This window comes from Dermacentor variabilis, chromosome 1 (genome assembly GCF_050947875.1).
Source record: "Dermacentor variabilis isolate Ectoservices chromosome 1, ASM5094787v1, whole genome shotgun sequence".
In the NCBI taxonomy this organism is placed as follows: Eukaryota; Metazoa; Arthropoda; class Arachnida; order Ixodida; family Ixodidae; genus Dermacentor; species Dermacentor variabilis.
Genome location: NC_134568.1, coordinates 115,722,667 through 115,740,497, shown reverse-complemented (window position 1 = coordinate 115,740,497; position 17,831 = coordinate 115,722,667). Strand labels below are relative to the sequence as shown.

The window sequence follows — 17,831 nt, the reverse complement described above, 5'->3', positions numbered from 1 at the left end:
TTCATGGGATGCATGAGCTTGCGTCTGCAAAATAAATGGCTGTGCCTGCACGCACAGTCTTATTTCCTTTGCACACAGACTTTTTTCTGGCATACTGCAGGATTCCGCAGTCGAGAAAATCGAATGAGACACGTTTAGGGGGTACAGCCAGCAGAACTATCCAGCAAAATAATTTTGCAATATTCGGCATACAGTATCGTTATTTCTTCCCTGGAAGTATCGCGTGCCCTTAAATTTAGTGACATTTTCCCACCTCAATATTCGTGTAAGTTCCGGGCGCGAAAACAGGTTTTACAGCACATCTTTCTATTATTTATATCCGATTTTGTTGAAGTCTGGCAGTTCCTTTATCGTCGACTATTTCACTTTTCTCAGTTCACTCAATCGAATAACTGGAGCTGAAAAGCAACTGCATGCCTTGATAATGATCAACGCATACACTTTATTTATCCTTGCAGCGTTGATGTTTCGGCACTTATCATGTTGTGCTTTTCCCCCCTTGGCGTGTTTCGACTGCGCCACGCTCGAAACGCTATCTAAACCTGCATTTCGCACGTGTGTCCCTTCCTACTCTGCATATTGCACGGTACCTTCCGACTTACTTCTTTTATACAGGGTGTTCCAACGATCATGCAACAAGATGTTAAAAATATGAAAATGCCACGTAGGTGGACAGAACCAAGGTAACGTTGTGTGCCGTCGCTCGGAGACACTCTGATTATTTTTAGCATTCTATATCATTACATAATTAATCGTATTAATTAAATAAATAATTGATCAACTTCTCAAATATTATTATTACATCAAAAGTGTCAGTGAAAATAAATTGTACAGGAACATGAAAACTCCTGAGAAAGCTTTCTGTTACTCAATACGAGTTAGATAAAAATGTTTTTCCGAGCGTGAAAGAAGACCGCGAATGCACGCAAATTGCCTCGAGTGGGCAGTCGCGCGGCAATTTTGCGTGCATTCGCGAGCTTCTTTCACGCTCGGAAAAAACACCTTTATGCAGCTCGTGCTGAGCAAAAGAAAGCTGTATCGGAAGTTTTTCATGTTGCTGTAATTTTTATCATTTACACTTTTCAGCTAATTATAATACATGAGAAGTGGACTGATTAATTAAGACTGATTAGCTAAATTGGCGGAATTCAAAAATAGTCTGAGTATCTCCAAGTGACGGCAAACATTGCCTTGATTCTGGCCGGCTACGTGGCATTTGCATATATTTAAATCTTGGTGCATGATAGTTGGGGCACCCTTATATGTGTGTGTGTGTGTGTGTGTGTGTGTGTGTGTGTGTGTGTGTGTGTGTGTGTGTGTGTGTGTGTGTGTGTGTGTGTGCGTAGACGCTCGCGGAATAGCCGCCTTCTAACAGGAAGGATGTGGTCGGCAAGGGATATTCACTGTACATGACATAGTCGAAAAAAAAAAAAACAAGTCAGAGACGGCTTTCCGAATTCAGACGCAGATGACATCCAAACGTAATGATATTCAAGCGTAATGCAAATCTCCCAGGGCCCGAAACGAAAGTACATGTTTACCTACGCTTTCAAGCGAAGAAATAAATATTTATCGCGCATCATTTACGGTTGCACCAGGAGCGATGCGCTAAGAAAATCTGGCGGGGAAAAAAAAAAGGGAAAAGATTGCATAATCTGCCGCAGCTGCTTTTGCGGAACTCGAGAGTGTCAGAGCCTGTAGCAAACTTCCGTCGTGGAATGTTTTCCATGAGTGAGAAATATTTATTTCCGTTTGTTCCTGGTTGTCAATGTCTTGGCTTCCCTGAGCCAGTATAGCATGTCGGATACTTTTTCAGCCTGTACATGGTGCATTCATTATAGCTTTAGGTGGTTTCGTTAGCGGCCTAACGGGCGTGCTTTAATTTTGCACAGTGCGCTTTCTTTACCTGGGTTATCCAAGCATAATCTTTGTTATCTAAGTATGCGACGTAAACAGCATCAGATAGGAAAAACACTTATAATCACTATTAAAGTCTGAGTCTTTTCTTAGAATTAAACAGTATTTTCAGTCCTCCGTGCCAATTGAGATTTCACATATTTTGGTAAATTAGGTGAGTGCATCTTTTTAAAGCGGATATCTGGACACGCGCGTGAGTAGGATAAGGAAAAGGAGACAGTGAGTGATATTAATGTAGTGTCGAAGTTGTTGAAAAGTGAGAGCATACGTTTGAAAATTTTTTCACCTGCCAAAATGAATCCATCGCTATGGCGTTTGGACGCTGAAATCAAAGAAAAAAAAAGAACTCACTCATATTTAGATTCTGGCGCAGTGTAAACAGACCTAGGCGGTCAAAATTTGTCCGCAGCCGTCCACTAAGGCGCGTCTCATCTCCAGTGTTGCTTAGGGACGTTATACCCTATGAATCAATCAATAATTCAAATAGTAAATCCAGTTACTTGATTAGCGGAACGAAAATGTGTTTATTCAAGCCTTAGTTTGTTCTGTAATAGGAGTATGTTTGGCACTTTGTCGCTCTCGCAAGACTTCCAATTTTAACAAATTTTGCGCACTCTGCACTCACAGTCCTTGTTTCACATTTTCAAACTCTCGGAGAAAATTAAACATTTGTTGTAAATATAGCCTGCTATTCCCTACGATTGTCTCTGAAACATATGCAGTGTAGAGCAGAGTGAACCAGAAGTTAATTATTACTTGATATCATATTTGCGGTTAGGGTTGGGTTGCTGCAATCGAGTTCAGCCTGTTCGTTTCGATGAGCGGGCTTTTTATATTTTTGCATGCATTCTGGCACTTTCCCGCGCGGCTTCCTGTGAGGAAATCAATACCTTCTTGTGCGATTGTTTCGGTATCATTCTTAACGAAATAAGTTTATTTCTGCCTTAACTAGACGGGTATCATTTTCGACACCAGCGATATTGCTTTCGCGAAACAGGTGATCAATACAAGTGCGGTTGCAGTGCTTACTCACGGTCTGCATTTTACAAGACGACTTTACACACACAGAACAGAGAAGCCTCCTCTGACGTATACTCAGGTAACAAGTACGGTGTAAGTAAGCAACGACAGTAAACAAATGAGTAGCAGTTATTGCTTTTCGCAGTTCCATATTTAGTAGTGCAATGTTGCTCGAGTATAGCAGCTTTCAATGCACACTAAGACATCTGCCTTGTCTTACTAGCTTTTGCAATTATAGTATAGCAGTAAGGTAAGAAATAGGGCTAGATGTATGGGACACATACCTGAAATCAGCGCAGAAAACGAAAGAAACATGAACAGAAGCACAGGGGACGAGCGCTGTTTGTTAAGAACTGCAGTTTACTTTAAGAGAAAAACATAAAAAGCTGTCGTCTTGTGTCCTTCTTTTAGTGTTTCCTTAATTTTCAGCGCTGATTCCAGTTTTGAAATGATATTACATTTCTCTGGTGCGTAAGCTTGTTTTCAGTTCAAACATATTTTGCTCTCCACAGTAGGTTAAGTAGCAAACACTAGGTTTCCTTACAATGTGCCTGTTAGACAATGTTGCACAGTGCGAGTAAATCTTTCATCTCGCACTCGCAGGTCCCCGTCAATGGTTATGTTCAGTGCTAGAGAGGCTGTCATTTATGCCAGTCGCGAAAATTCTGGCTCCAGCTGAAACTCAAAGCAGCTGCTGTTGGGAGTAGCAAGCTTTGCCAGATGTCCTGGCCCCTCTAACTATAAGCGGTGCTCATCGTCGCGATGGCGCTGAAAAGCGATCGGTCCAGAAGGTCCATGGGCTGCTGTTTGAGGAAAACTCTTTTATAGAGTCGTCTGACAATTGCTATTGTGGGCAGCACTGCAACAAACGGCATAAAGAGGGACAGATAGAGAACAAGAGGTGAAAGGTAGAGAGGTTAAGCAGAAGAATTTTCTGGTTGGCTATTCTGCACAGGGGAAGGGTGTAAGGGCAGAAAAGATCAGAAGAAAAGAAGAGACTATAAAAAGTATCAGTCCCGATACTTTTAAAAATCACACTAGCACTTTTAAAGCAGTTCTGGACGACATCGACGGAGGCCAGAGTCCCAGAATTCTGGCTTCCTAAAAGAAATGATTGTCAGTCTTGTCGGGCGTAATGCTGAGGGTGTTTCTCTGTGCATTGAAACGATGACAATCGTGCAAAATGTGTGCTATCGTCTCTTTGCACCCACAAACTTCACATTCCAGATTTCTGGCCATTGTGATGAGGTAGTAGACAGTAGTAGACCATACACGAGAAATCCACAGACGACAAATCTAAGTCACCACCAGCTGGGATAAGCCGGGTGAAACGGGAAGCTTTAGGTGGGGATCCGGGCAAGAAAGGCGCTGGGCCCGAATTCACCAACGCTTCTTACTCTAAAATCGTCTGTAAGAACGAATTTCAGCCAATCTGTACGCAAGGAATATTATTAGCAAAAGCGGCCGGCCAATGGCAAGGAGCCCTTACAAAAGAAATGCTTTGTGAATTCGGCCCCTGGTTTGTAAAGTCTGCAGAATTCCACTGGGCCAACGTAACCACGCGTGCAAGCGGATGAAGCTTTCCCGCTGCATCATGCTCTTTCTATCGCGATGGAAACACAATTACCACCGTCGTGGGCAGATCGAGCGTTTGCATCTGCTTGCTCAGTTACTTGGCATGCAAGAGAAGTTCTCATTTCTGTGGCTTTTACAATGGCTGACATTTCAGTTCACTGTGGCTCCGTTCGTTGGAAGGTTTCAATATAATTGATCGTGTTGTGCTGATTTGTTGAAGCTGTAGCTGACTCAGAAGCACCGACTGCTGCATCACTGTAGAAATGTGTTCTTCATTGTGGTTGAGAAACTTGTTGTAGTAGTTTTTTTCTGTATTGTTCTGCGTGCGTAGCTTCTTTTTTTCCATATGTTTGGGAATGGGAGCGATTATTGGTAATGTTCTGGCTGCTTTAGTAATAGCGCCCCCCTCAAGCGGTGGGAGGTCTGTTGGTTGGAAACCTAGCGTGCGGGAACCTGTCTATCACACCGAATTCTTAATAAACTGACTTCCTGCCTTCTCTTGTGTACTCTGGTTTGAATGGACAGAACAAAGGATCGAAACTAGAGAAATTTAGGATGTCGAAGTTTCCCGGGGCCTTTCTTTCAGCGTGAAATAAGTGGTGTTTGAAGAATCATGTATGAAGCATCAATACGGCTTTAGACCTGATTGTCAACGGTAATGGTCTTATTGCACCAAAAAATTTAATTTTACGCAACATTGATAATAAACTGCTAACGCTGTTTTTTATTGACTTTTCGAAAGCGTGCCAGCGGATAAATAATATTACTATGTTAAGAAAGCTGTGTTATGGAATTCGAGGTATTGCAGCTGATTTATTAAGTAGCTACTTATCAAGAAGGTATCAATCAGTTTGCATTGACCGAGAATTATCAACAGCCCGTGAAATTAAATCTGGCACTCCACGAGGCAGTATCCTGGGGCCGCAGTTGTTCGTTATTTATATAAATGATCTTGTAAACATTGAAACCTCAGCTAATTACATAATGTATGCAGACGACACAAGTATCTTTCTAGCAGGAACAGATGCTAATGACTTAGTAGAACGTGTGAATCAAATTCTGCATAAACTAAATGCTTGGTCTGTCGAAAACTCGCTATTAATACTCTTCTTAGCAAAAACTGTTTTAGTCCGCCCAAAATTCGTACCTTGTAACCGCGGTGACGTCCTACACTTAAATCACTATGTCATTGAACTCTCTCCTGTAGCTAAATCCCTGGGAGTAATTTTTAACGAATTTATGCTTTGTTACCACCCACACCGAATTCTTCTGTACTCTGGTTTTAATGTACAGTATAAAGGATCGAAACTTCCTGCCTTCTCTTGTGCACTCTGGTTTGAATGGACAGTGTAAAGAATCGAAACTACCTACGCACTAAACTTTCGGAAGCTTTAGGCATGCTAAGGAAGTGTGTGTATTTTCTCCCAGTCTCCCAGAAACGTTGAGTATACACTGCCTTGTTTGAATCGCAGTTGCGTTACTGTCATCTCGTATGGGGAAATAGCACTGAGGAAGCTCTGTATAAGCTCATTATAATGCAAAAAATGCTCTACGAGTGATTGCCAAGCAGCCATATGATGCGCAAACATCTCCGTTGTTTAATAAACTTAAAATTTTAAAATTATACACGTTATATGAATTTAATCTACTGTCTGCCTTTAAATGCGAAATACGTAAGAATACACACAATCTGAGAACATTCTCGAACTTGCAATATACCGCTTCTTTACGCTTCTTGAGGCGCACAGAACTTTGGCACATTCCGAGGTCTCGCACAAACCATATTTTTTTATACGATGCAGTTTAGCATGCCACAGATTTTAAATAAATTCCATCTGAAGTTAGAGAACCTGCGCGTACTTTCGAGAAAGGAGTTGTATGCGCTTCTTGCATAATGCGTGTTATCATTTTGTTACATAATGCAGTAGTTTCCATCCTGCAGTAGTTTCCATCCTGTTGAGAAAGTATCCACATTTAAATATCTCGGAGTTCATTTATCCCCTGATTTATCTTGGAACGAGCACATTAATACCATAACAGGTAAGGCACCCAAAACACTCGACTTCATTAAACGTAACTTATACTTGGCGAACTATGCTACTAAGTTATTAGCATACACTACGCTTGTTCGTTCAAAGGTAGAGTACGCATCCATTATTTGGAATCCGCATCAGACCTATCTGATCGATCAGCTCGATGCAATACAAAATAAAGCAGCAAGATATATCACAATAAAAAATACTCGCAAAGCTACAGTGTCACGGATATCAAGGAATCACTTTCATTGCCCTCTCTTCAAAACCGCCGACTAATAACATTGTTATCACATTTTCACTCGTTTTATCATAGTAGACCCCCGTTCCGCGAATCTTACATCAGTGCAGCTCATAGTATCTTTCAGCGTTTTGATCACCCATTTAAACTGCAACCCCTTTTTGCTCACACTAATCTGTACCGTCATTCACCATTACTTTTGGCAATATATCATTGGAATAAACTACCGAGGGACATTGTATCTGCCATTAACCATGATGTTTTTGTTAAGAAGTTGAAGGTTTTTCTAAATGTGTGATTATTTCTGTGTTCAGTGCTTACTTGCGTATGTTATTCTTTCTGTATATAATTATGTCACTGTATCTTACCAATGTTCTCCTTTTACACGCTTGTAATTGTAACCGGCTCCCCCCCCCCCCCCCCCGCCCCTATGTAATGCGCGAATGGGCCTTTAAGGTATATGAATGTATGTATTATTTACCAAATAATGGTGCTGTTAGTTTTTGTGTGCATGTTTTATTTACTTCTGTTAAGGTGTCCCCTATTCCTTAATAAATAAGCTTCGAAACTCTGACAGTCTCTGTGTACTTGTATTATTTACTTCTGCTAAAGTGTCCGCTGCTGGATACTGGGAGGTGGGGCCAGTTAAGCTACATGTACGTAGCTTTTTTCCCACTTTCCCAGCCACATTTCATGTGCAATTTTCTTGTCTACTTTGTGTGTGGTGAATAGATAAATCGCTCAATCAATCATGTGATCGGCAGGACGTATTTAGATCTGGTTGTACATGGCAGCCAGATCACCTTAACTGGACTATATTCTGTTCGGTTAACATAGGTGTGCCTGAGCCGCCCGCTCATTTTTGGCTTACACGGAAGAGCACAACAGCTGGCAGGTATGCCCCGTGCGCTATCAGTAATTGATAAAGGTACATAGACAGGTTCCATTGGCCGCCGCATTGTCAGCACTCAAAAATTGAAGCGTCTAATGACTAGAAAAGTGGTTGACCTTCATTGGATATTTGCAGGAATTTAAGCAAGGCCTGGGAACTATTACTTCAACAAGGAGACAGCAACTCCAACGCAAAAGCCTGCTAAACAGCATGTCAACATGCTAATCAATTCAGAAGGTGGCTGTAGGTTTAGCAGTGCCGAAAACACCCAGTGCACGAGAGAGGAACACAACGCTGGAAATAGGGTGGGATGTGCTCGCGCGCCGACGTGTAGGCAGTTAATGAGGGTGCATTGTTAGCGAAACGGGAGCGGATCACATGCTGCGAGAGATACCACGATAATCAGAATAGAAGAATGTGTGGTTTTTATTGGCGCAAGGGCCAGATATGGCCAAAGAGCGCCAATAGAAAGAGGCGTCGTTTGTCTTTCGCGCATCGTCATGCGCCGTCAAATATAACGCAGGAATTAAAATATCAAATCTAATTGAAGGATGCATCCTTAAATTATATTGGATATGTTGTGTACTTCGTTAACACGGAAAGGGGAAGGGCAAAAATATGAATGGGTGGTAGGGAATGTGCAATCTCAAAACGCATGCACCTGAAATCGGCCACCTTACGGTATATATAACAAGCTTCCTGAACGTGATCGCGCATTGCGAGTAATAAATATCATGCAAATTCGCGTGTGGTGACCACATACAAAGTCACATACCCGTAAGGTGGCCGATTTCAGGTGCATTTTTGTTATATGTATATATATATATATATATATATATATATATATATATATATATATATATATATATATATATATATATATATATAAATGAAGAAAAAGAGTACGACGTACGCTGGGGGGGGGGGGATTAGCACAGTATATTACACTGACGTTTCGGCTGGTGTACCAGCCTTTGTCAAAGTTGACAAAGACTGGTCCACCAGCCAATTTCCTACTATAATTTTGTACGCAACTGTCGATATTGGCGCAAAAAAGACGCTGATACACTTGCAGACGAATAATTCTAAACATAATGGAAGCCGCCTGCTTCATGGCCGATCCCCCACAGTGGGTATGCGCCAGTGTTTGGGAGACAAGACAAGGTCTATCGATCTAACCAGGCTTAATATTTTCCTTTAGTGCCCTTTTAATGCAATAACAGTATGATGATTCAATGAAAAACGCTGCTACTTGCATGTGGGATTGCTACGACTGAAATGTAGAGCTAATGATGCGTGTAAGCAAATAAATGCATTACATGCCAAATGCAGAAAAGCGGATGACTGAGTAATAGAATTAAGTAAACGTGTTGCTTACAGCAAGGTTTGTTACAGCAAGGCTTGCTTGTCAATGAGAAGAAAATAACACAGCTACGCAGGGGACCTATAACGTAAAACTATGCCAATATGTCTTTGTTCCAATCTTCTGACGTCAAATATGCGTAAGCGCCCACGCAAGCATCGGGCAGTCATCCGCAGGGTTGTCTGAACAGACCAATAAAACGCTCTCCTCGTTCATAGGAGGCCACTTTTGTTTGCTTGAAAAACGAATAACATTGCCTACACTGAGCATCTTGTCTTATCTAATTGGCTGACAAGAGGCGAGGAGCATGCTCAAGTGGAGAGGGATTCAATAGGGCCGAGCCAGTGCACTGAAAACCGATAACAGGATGAAGAGGATGGTGCCGGCGTCTGCGATTGGTCCGCTTTCCCTTACTTAGCTTGCGGTGGCTGGTCGAAAATCGCGGCGGCATGCAACGGAGGGTTAAGAATGCCGCTAAAAGGGATCCTCAGCAACGAAAAGTTGTAAGGGTGAGGTCGTAAACGTGCCGAAAGTGCTCAGAAATGTTACACGGCCACGCAAAAAGGTTTTATTGTACGCAAATAAACCAATGCCCTCCGGCAGGTGCGAGTAGCCAGTGCCGGAGCAATCGGCGGCAGACATCTTTTATTTCTTTCTAAATGGTTCAATCTGCGGCTATTCAGAAAAAAATTCAGTTTTGTTCGGCATATTAATGCATCTTTAACGCGTGCACGTCACTTTGATGCGGTGAGCTTTTGCGGTTTTGTGACGTCGCCTGACAGGCAGGTGAAGTGGGTGCAGCCCGAAAACTTTTGACCACTAGCCGAGGGCTAATTGCGAAAAGGTGTCGAATCAGAGATAACTATTTTCCTTTTGTTCGGTTCAATCATGCATAATCAGTGTGACACGTCATATCAGATGGGGAACTATCACGGTTTTCGTGACGTCGCGTGACAGACAAGCGAAGTAGCTGCAGTCCAAAAACGTTTTTTACAAATCGCTGAGGGCTGATTGCAGCATTGGAATAGAAGTGTTTGGAGTTATAGCGCCCCAGAACACTACATATGGAACAAATTTCAAAATTTCGAATACGAACTAGTAAAATTGTTTTAATAAATCTGACATTTCCTGCGCATTTCTCTTCCGATGCAGACTATTCAGCCATTAAGAGGCACATTTTAGCTGCACTTATGCGCCTTCGGAGATGTCAACGATCACATATACTGTAGCGAGCGTCGTGCGAATCTGCATTCCGCATCTCAACGACGTTGCATGCTCATCAGCCTGCGTCGTCTCGCGACAGCGTTATTGTTTTTTCGCCTATTTGCTGTCTCGCTCCTTGTAGTCAGGTAGTTTTGGGTCCTCAAATACACGAAAACTTTTCCAGTGCCACGCGGCACAAATGAGATAAGAGCCCCCGAGTTGCGCAAAGGCGCTCGCGATAACAGCGTTACGAAGGAGATAAGAAAGGAGGACGAGCTGAGACGTCCGGCGCAAGGCACGCCGGAGAGCAGCGTAGACCGGCCTCCGCTTTAAAAACAAACAAATCTAGAAGAGAAGCAGCATCTGCAAAAATGGTGACGAGGTGAGAGTGAGACGGCGGCATTGCAAGGCTGCAATGCCCCGACGGCCGCAAGTCGTAAACTCCGGCGAAAACGCGTTTGCCCCGCAAGGCTCGGGTCCGGAGCCATCCCCGCTGCCCCGTAACTGGTGGGTCAGCTATTGGGCGCCCCCTTGAAAGCGCTGCCCAAAACAGACAGGTGGCCCCAAGGGAGCGAGTAATATTCACTCAGGGGGCACCCAGCTTATGGGGCTGCAGAACGCGGCAGAACAGTCGACTGGTTTTCACAACCAATAACGAAGAAGGTAAAGGGCCGGATAAGCTCAGAGGCCGAGCAGAAAAGAAAAGGGAACAGACGAAAGGAAGAAGAAAGAGCAAGCCAAGAGGAAATAAGAGAAGGATAATCACGCTGGCCTATAGCCTGAGGAAAGAAACTCGCAGTTGCCAACTTTCTATTTTTGGGCACTTCCCAGCGGCGTAAGAAGAAACCAACAGTAAAAGGGCCAAAATAGACAAAAGTCCCCCCCCCCCACAGGCTTTCTTCCCCCTCCCCCTCTTCGCGCCGCCATGTTGAATTTTTGCTCTTTCCCTCTCCATCCCTCGTAGTGCGGCGCTCTAACAGGACGCCGGCGAGGAGAGTCAACGAGGAAGCCCTCCACGGAGAGGTCCTCACGGTGACGTCACGCCCGGTTGGCCCCATTGGCCCAGCCGCGGTCACGTGGCAGGCGGCCGTCTCGAACAGACAGTGCTCCCGTTTGCGGGGATTACATCAATGCTTTTAGTACGGTCCCCGGTGCGTTTCCTCGGGGTGCTGGTGGTGTAGTCGTGCAACGTTGTCTGGGGGGCCTGGGACACGCACAGGAACCGCTCCACTTCCTGGGGCCGCATGCCTTATCGGCGTGGAGGAGCCGATGCAATGCCGACGCCGAGAGCATGGCCCCGGAGGCCGGCGCCCCCGCGCCGCCGCTGCTGCTGCCCTCGGCTGCCCCGGTGCCTGCTAGGACCCCGCGACGAAGACCACTCGACGCCCATGTGACGGCCACCCCCTTTGGCACCGGACGCGAGCGGCGCGTCACTCCCGGCCGACGACCATGTGCGTCCGCTGGGTGCTCCCGGACTAGCGCAGCGGCCCACCTCAACGAGCCGGCCTGAGCGGACAGTCTCCTCGGCCGGCGGACACTGCCAACCATGTCGGCGGGCGGCGAAGCCACCCTGTTTCCCATGACCTTGACAGGCTTTCTGCCCTTCTCGTCGCACCGAGTCCTGTGGTCTCTAACCTTACTGCTCTCGTGTATCGTGCCCGTGGCTGTGCACATCGCGCGGCGTCGACGCATCGCCGAGCTCATCTCCAAGATTCCGGGTCCCACGGCGGCGCACCCGATCCTCGGCAACTTGGACGTGCTGTACGAGCTCAAAAAGTACAGGCACCTCCTTGCGCCACATATACGTAAGTGTTGATGCGTGAAACGCCATTGCTGATGTGCATGACCCGTGAGTGTGTGCGCGTGAGAAGAACGCGCGCCCAGTCGTGCCTGGTTTGTTCGGGAAGACCTCCCGATGAACGGTTACCGGTGCGTGCACGCCTGCGTGAACGGCAGCGTTGCCGTTCATGCAGCGCATGCAGTGCACCGAGCGAAGGCCGCGCGACCACTTGTTTCCGGCGCCGCCTACGAAGACGCACTTTCGCTTGTCCCATCGACACACGTGCGCCAGGTGCACGCCGACAAAAAACGCAAAAGAAGGCCGCCACGCGGAGCAGCGCGCCGGGATCCGTCGGTTCCAAAAAAAGCGGGCAGTGGCGCTCACTTCCTCGCGGATACCCGCGGTGTCCCGATTTCGGCGGCAGCCACCCAGTTGCCTTCGGGTCATACGCATGACGGTCGGCAGCGGCCGGCCGCGCAGGATCCGCTCTCGCGGAGAAGAAAAAAAGCAGGAAGCGGCCCCGCGCGAAACACTCCTCCGCCGCGAAGAGAAAGAGCGAAAGCAAAAACAATAAAAAATACAGGCTTTATCTGCTGTTCCCGCCGCCTAGAGTGGCTGCAAGGACGGCGCCAGACAGCGCACTGCAGAGCGTTCACGACTCGCGGGCCGAAACGAGTTCCCCTGCCTTACGGAGCGCTGCATTTCCCAGCGGCTGCAGTGCTGCGTTTCTTTCCCTTCCTCGGCGGTGTTTCGCTAGGCTGGCCAGGACAGAGAGAAAAGCTCGTCGAGCGCTTGAGGAATGGCCGCCTCTTGACGTCTTGAAGCGCTCCCCTCCGCCGCGCTCTTTTCGTTTCTCTAGGGAGGCCAATGGAACGAGCCGGCGCTGCGTGCAAAGCCCGCGTTGCTTTTTCTCCACTTGAGCGAACGCTGTCAAGCGCGCAGACTGCCTGCTGAGCTGACGCGCAGTGCAAAGCGGGGGAGGTCAAACAAAGTGCAGTAGCCGTGCTCAGGAGTGGGCGAGCGGCGTACGCTGTGCCAGATCCCGACTAGGTAGAATTCGGCGCGAGTACAGAGACCCGTTCAAGCACAGGAGGCTTAAGAAAGGTCGTTTAGGACGCAGGCGGTTTTCTCTACCCTGCTTGCGTATTGCGGAATTGTTAAAACACCTTTATCAGCTTTGAGCGTTTCTATGCACAGGATCTGCAGCCCTGGTAGCCTGATATTTCCCCACGGTGCTCAAGTTGTCCCAAAGTAACAAGACTGCGTTATTTTATGTTATAAACGAACAAAAGAATACGTGTGTCTATGTAAAGACGAAAGACCTGCTACGCAATGCGGGTGGTCATAGTGGCTTAGTTACACAACATGGGACATGCCCTTTGGCTGTGATGCTGCTTTGTTGTTTTGTTCATTTTCCTGCTATGGCATTTTTGCGGCGTTTGATCGGGATTACATTACAAAACACCTACACTACATTCCTGTGCATCCTTCTTTGTTCTGGTTGAATAGTCGAATGTCATTCACAGAACATCAGTGAATGAATAATTTCGTCCCGTGAGATTTTCCGCAGAAATAACATAATTTTGCGACTTGAGTTGCGTAACCGATCGAAGAAAGAAACTGTCGCACTGAAGTGTATATATGTAAAGCGTCTAACCTTGCGGCCCTGTGGTCGCAAAAGGTTCCAAGGCGAACTTAAACCTTAAATTTCTTTGAGCATTTGTGTAGCAAATTGATAGGCCTTTGGCGCTTCACTTGCGTTGTTTCGCTATGACATTATGACGGCTTTATGGGGTATAGTTTTGCGTTTTGCTGCAATCGGAACTGAGAGTCTTCCATTTGTGTGGTTCGTCAAAAAATCGCTAGCAGTAGAAATGACATTTCGCCTGCTCAGCACAGTAACGACTAGTCCATGTAAACGATTGTCATTACCCTCAATGAGAAACTTCAAAAGCGTAAGACAGAAGGAAAACTGCCGGGATCAGATTACCTATTCGTGAACGGGGCTTCATTCACGTTAACAAAATACAGCAAGATCGTTAATTTTTAATGCTTGTTGCTAGTGGAATTTCAGGAGAGTCTTATTCAGGAATGTATTAGTCGTCAAACTGTGAGGTTTTCAATTACACTATAAAAGGGGTTGGAAATCTTTCCGCTATGGCAGCAGCGTTGTCCATCAACGGGAAAGAACCAAGGACAGTTATGCGAAGTGACTGCTCTAAACATCCGTTCTCTTTGGAGGAGGCTTTTGTGTTCCCTAAGCCCCCCTTCCTTGCGCCTTTTCCTCGATTCTATCCCCGATAGCATCCGACGCGGATCGTTCCATCACCGGCCGCACCACTCTCCTCCTCAGCGCGTTCACGCTTTCACCTCCGCTGCACAGAAACTATTTCACCGATGTTGTTCCGCTGGAAGAAACGTGCGGTGTTGATTGTTTCATTTCTTTTTTTTTTCTCTTGTCGTTATTGTTGTTTCAGTGCGCTTCCTGCTAAGAGTTTCTGTCGCTAAGCGTTCGCCCCGGAGGTTTCCTTTTCGCAGAATGTAGGCCACGCAGAGAGAGCGGAAAAAGAAACGAAAGGGCCATGCGGCGGCTGAGTATAGCAACGACCATGTAACGTTGGCCGCCTAAGGCCGTTCCATCGGCCTTACAGTCGCCGGCTTCTCCGCCGAAGCTTCCCGCCGCGGAAAGAGGCACGCGGTGGCCAATCTCTCAACGAGGTGGAGCCAGCGCGCTTCGCCGCTTTATGAGAGGAGCAAAGCAAAGACCACAAAGCGCTCTTGACGCGCCGGAGAGGACGCGGCTGCGGGGAAGCGAGATCTTGTCGATAAGATAAGCATTACGCATAGCAGTTTTTCTGGCGCATTTGGTCGTCGCCGAGGCGTGCTTATTGAATTGTTGTGAGCGATATGACATAACGAGGATGCAATTACGAGTCCACCGGGATGTTTCTAGATGACCCCCGAATGGGTCCGAGCTTTGCGCTTCGTCGGCCTCTCCCGTCCTCCCCCTCCTTCCTCCCCCTCCTCTCCCATTCGCCATCTCTCATCTTTTACGTTACGAAACACTAAGGAACGTGCGCTACGTACACCGATGACCTTATGTGATTGAAACTTAGACACATTCCAAGGCAGTGCGGCTTGAGTTCGGAATTATCCCAAAAGATGAGGCTCCCGGGAGTGCAGGCAACAAGTGCATGTGCACTTCGCTTTGACTCTCCTCCTGTTTGCAACACATGGATTATTGGCAGCATTAATGTATATGTTTCAGATGCTTTCTTTTACATTTACGGCACTATTTCAACACAATTGGGAGTCTTCTATACGTCACTTTAGCTCTTTCAAGTATGCTACGTAGTTCATTTATGTACGACACAGCCGAATTTTGTGACTCTTATCCCAAGCTTGAGAAACTTCCGTCGCTACACTTCGGTCACCGTCACCCAGCCCCAACTGTGGTCACGCTGACAAAGCCAAGCGCGAGCTTTGACCAGGCCTCGCACTTTGTTTTGAAGCAGCGGGCTACTCGGAGGATTCACGTAGAGAAACCATAACGTCGTAGACGCAGACAAAAATTTCGTACTAATATGCGCTATCGACGGATGTATCAGTCTGTCTTGTTTGGCTGTAGAGGAAAACAGCCCTGAAAATGCCTGAAAATGCCTCGAAGCGCCTTCTGTGAACTGTTACTCTTTGCTCCGAGGTGGCAATAACAATGTCTCTCATTTCAAATGTTTCAAGTCCTCTGCGGCACTGTAATTCACTATTAGGTGCTTCAAGAATGCACTGAATTTGACAGTGCACGCGGAATTTAGATGCTGAAAGGCACATTAAAGGTAGAAGTTTCACGTTCAGTATATATTTACGCATTACATAAGCTCCAGCCTAGTTGCTTGGTATAAAACTTACGCAAGTGTTTGGTGGTAGTGACATGAAAGATGAGATGAATGACAAGATTTCGGTGCAAGCTTGCTTTTCTTTTCCAAATCGGAATAGTGTAACAAAATATTATGGGACCAGTTGGTGGATTCAAGCTGCAAGTAAAAGAGCAGAATACAACTTGAACAAAGCGTGACGCCGCGCTCGTCTCTGTTATTTCTGTGTCTCTCTTTATCCACGTTGCATTGCGCGTTTTGCTTGAAGCTGGCAACAGTTCTTCTGAAAATCAGTGAATTTTCAATGGAACATCCGTCATACGTACGCGGTAGTCTTTCACAAGCTTTAAAAATCTGCACTAGAATTACATGCTGGTGACAACAAAAACACTTCAACATTTATCATACACAAAAAACAAATTAAACTTGCAACGAAAGAGTACATGCAGACAGTTGCAAGAAAGATGCGACAAAATGGTTATTCAGGTAGCAGAAAGCCATCCGACCGTAAGCTGGCATTCAATGTTTTGATTTATTTGAATGAACCATTCAGCAGACGACTACAAGCATAGAGCGGTAATTTCTCACTTTACTCGTTTCGTTAAAGCTATAATATAACCTCTCATTCAAGCTACTCTAAGGGCTTTAACAACATTGATGATTAGGAGAGCACAAACAGTTTGTAGTAGTCGTCGTCGACGGAGTATACTGTGGTGCGACATACACCATCACACTGTGCTATTAATTAGATCAAGAAAACCTCAACGGAAAGATGAAAGGCTCAATACTGACACGCTAGTATATACGGAACAAGGTTGGCGTCAGTGCGACTTTCTCTGAGGGCGAGATGTATAATGATTGAGAAACATCATGAGAAACAACCATGATTCACTAATAAAACAGCACATTCTCGCTGGCCGTGAATTACTTTCTAGAGTGGGAAAAATTAAGATCCGGCAGTGTGTTCATGTATGCAGTTAGGCAGCTGGCAGAAACATCGCCAGCGACCTGGTAAATACAAGTAGGCCAGGAGGGGGAAGGGGGTGGCCAAACTCCGCTTCCGACACGCAACTCACGAACTTGCGACGTCAGCAATCTATGGACCCGGCCGTTTTTTCCCTCAACGCACACGGATGGAGGAAAAAGTATCACGCGAGCTTTCGCTGCCTCAGTTAACGCTTCTTTTTTGTCGCGGCCCCTCGCCCAGCTGTAGGCACGTTTCCAAAGAAACTCAAGGTGAGGGAAATGAGAAAGAAAGAAAAAATACAGAAAGCGGCCTCGGAAACAACCATGTGCAAGAACACACAACACGAAAACGGTTTCGAAAAATCGGAAGCTGCATGGAAGCAGGAGGAAGCCGGAGCCAAGCTGAACACGTAGGGCTGCTATTGCGCGCGACCACTACTCATCGACTTCAGAAATAATAGTAATTTGTTGTAGGCTGGCGTTGATTGCCAATGAGAAATAGCGATACTACTGTACAAAATGGACAATTTAAGCCTCTCGCTTTCGTAAAGTTATAAGTCAACGAAAATAGCAATCACAACATCACGAGGGCTTCGAAGGGACAATCACTATACATGGTGGTACAACCGTGGCCTCCAAATTATAGATTTCTCTAGGCTTCAGCTGGCGGCAGTACTCACGAAGGTAATATTCTTTTCCATGGACATAGATCTAGATTTCCTCTCGTAGGAAACTTTGCCTGCGTAGTATGAGTTCGCCAAGCCCATTCATGAAGACAATATTTATTGCATGCTAGTGAGGCCATAGCTGAAGTCCTCGAATAAATATGTTTCGTTGTTTTTCCAACATGATGTCACGTACGCCCAGGTTATGCATAGCAACAGGAATTTACTACAGTGAGCTATTACTGTTCCTAATCTTAGGCCGGCTTTATTACACGGCAGAGTTCGGAGCTTTTCCATATTTCTG

The 17,831-nt window shown here is 45.9% G+C and overlaps 1 protein-coding gene across 2 annotated transcripts in view; it reads left to right on the top strand.

Annotated features, from left to right (window-relative positions):
* The window catches only part of LOC142583298 (cytochrome P450 4c3-like), a 199,778-nt gene that overhangs the window by 101,224 nt on the left and 80,723 nt on the right, over nucleotides 1-17,831 (top strand). Inside the window, exon 1 of one of the 2 annotated variants that reach the window (XM_075693714.1) lies at nucleotides 11,312-12,049. The exons of the other annotated variant lie outside the window; for it this stretch is intronic. Within the exon in view, the coding sequence (XP_075549829.1) occupies nucleotides 11,791-12,049 (259 nt within the window). The 5' untranslated portion in view covers nucleotides 11,312-11,790. Of the gene's footprint in view, nucleotides 1-11,311; nucleotides 12,050-17,831 lie in introns of those variants that run through there. 2 annotated transcript variants of the gene reach the window in all.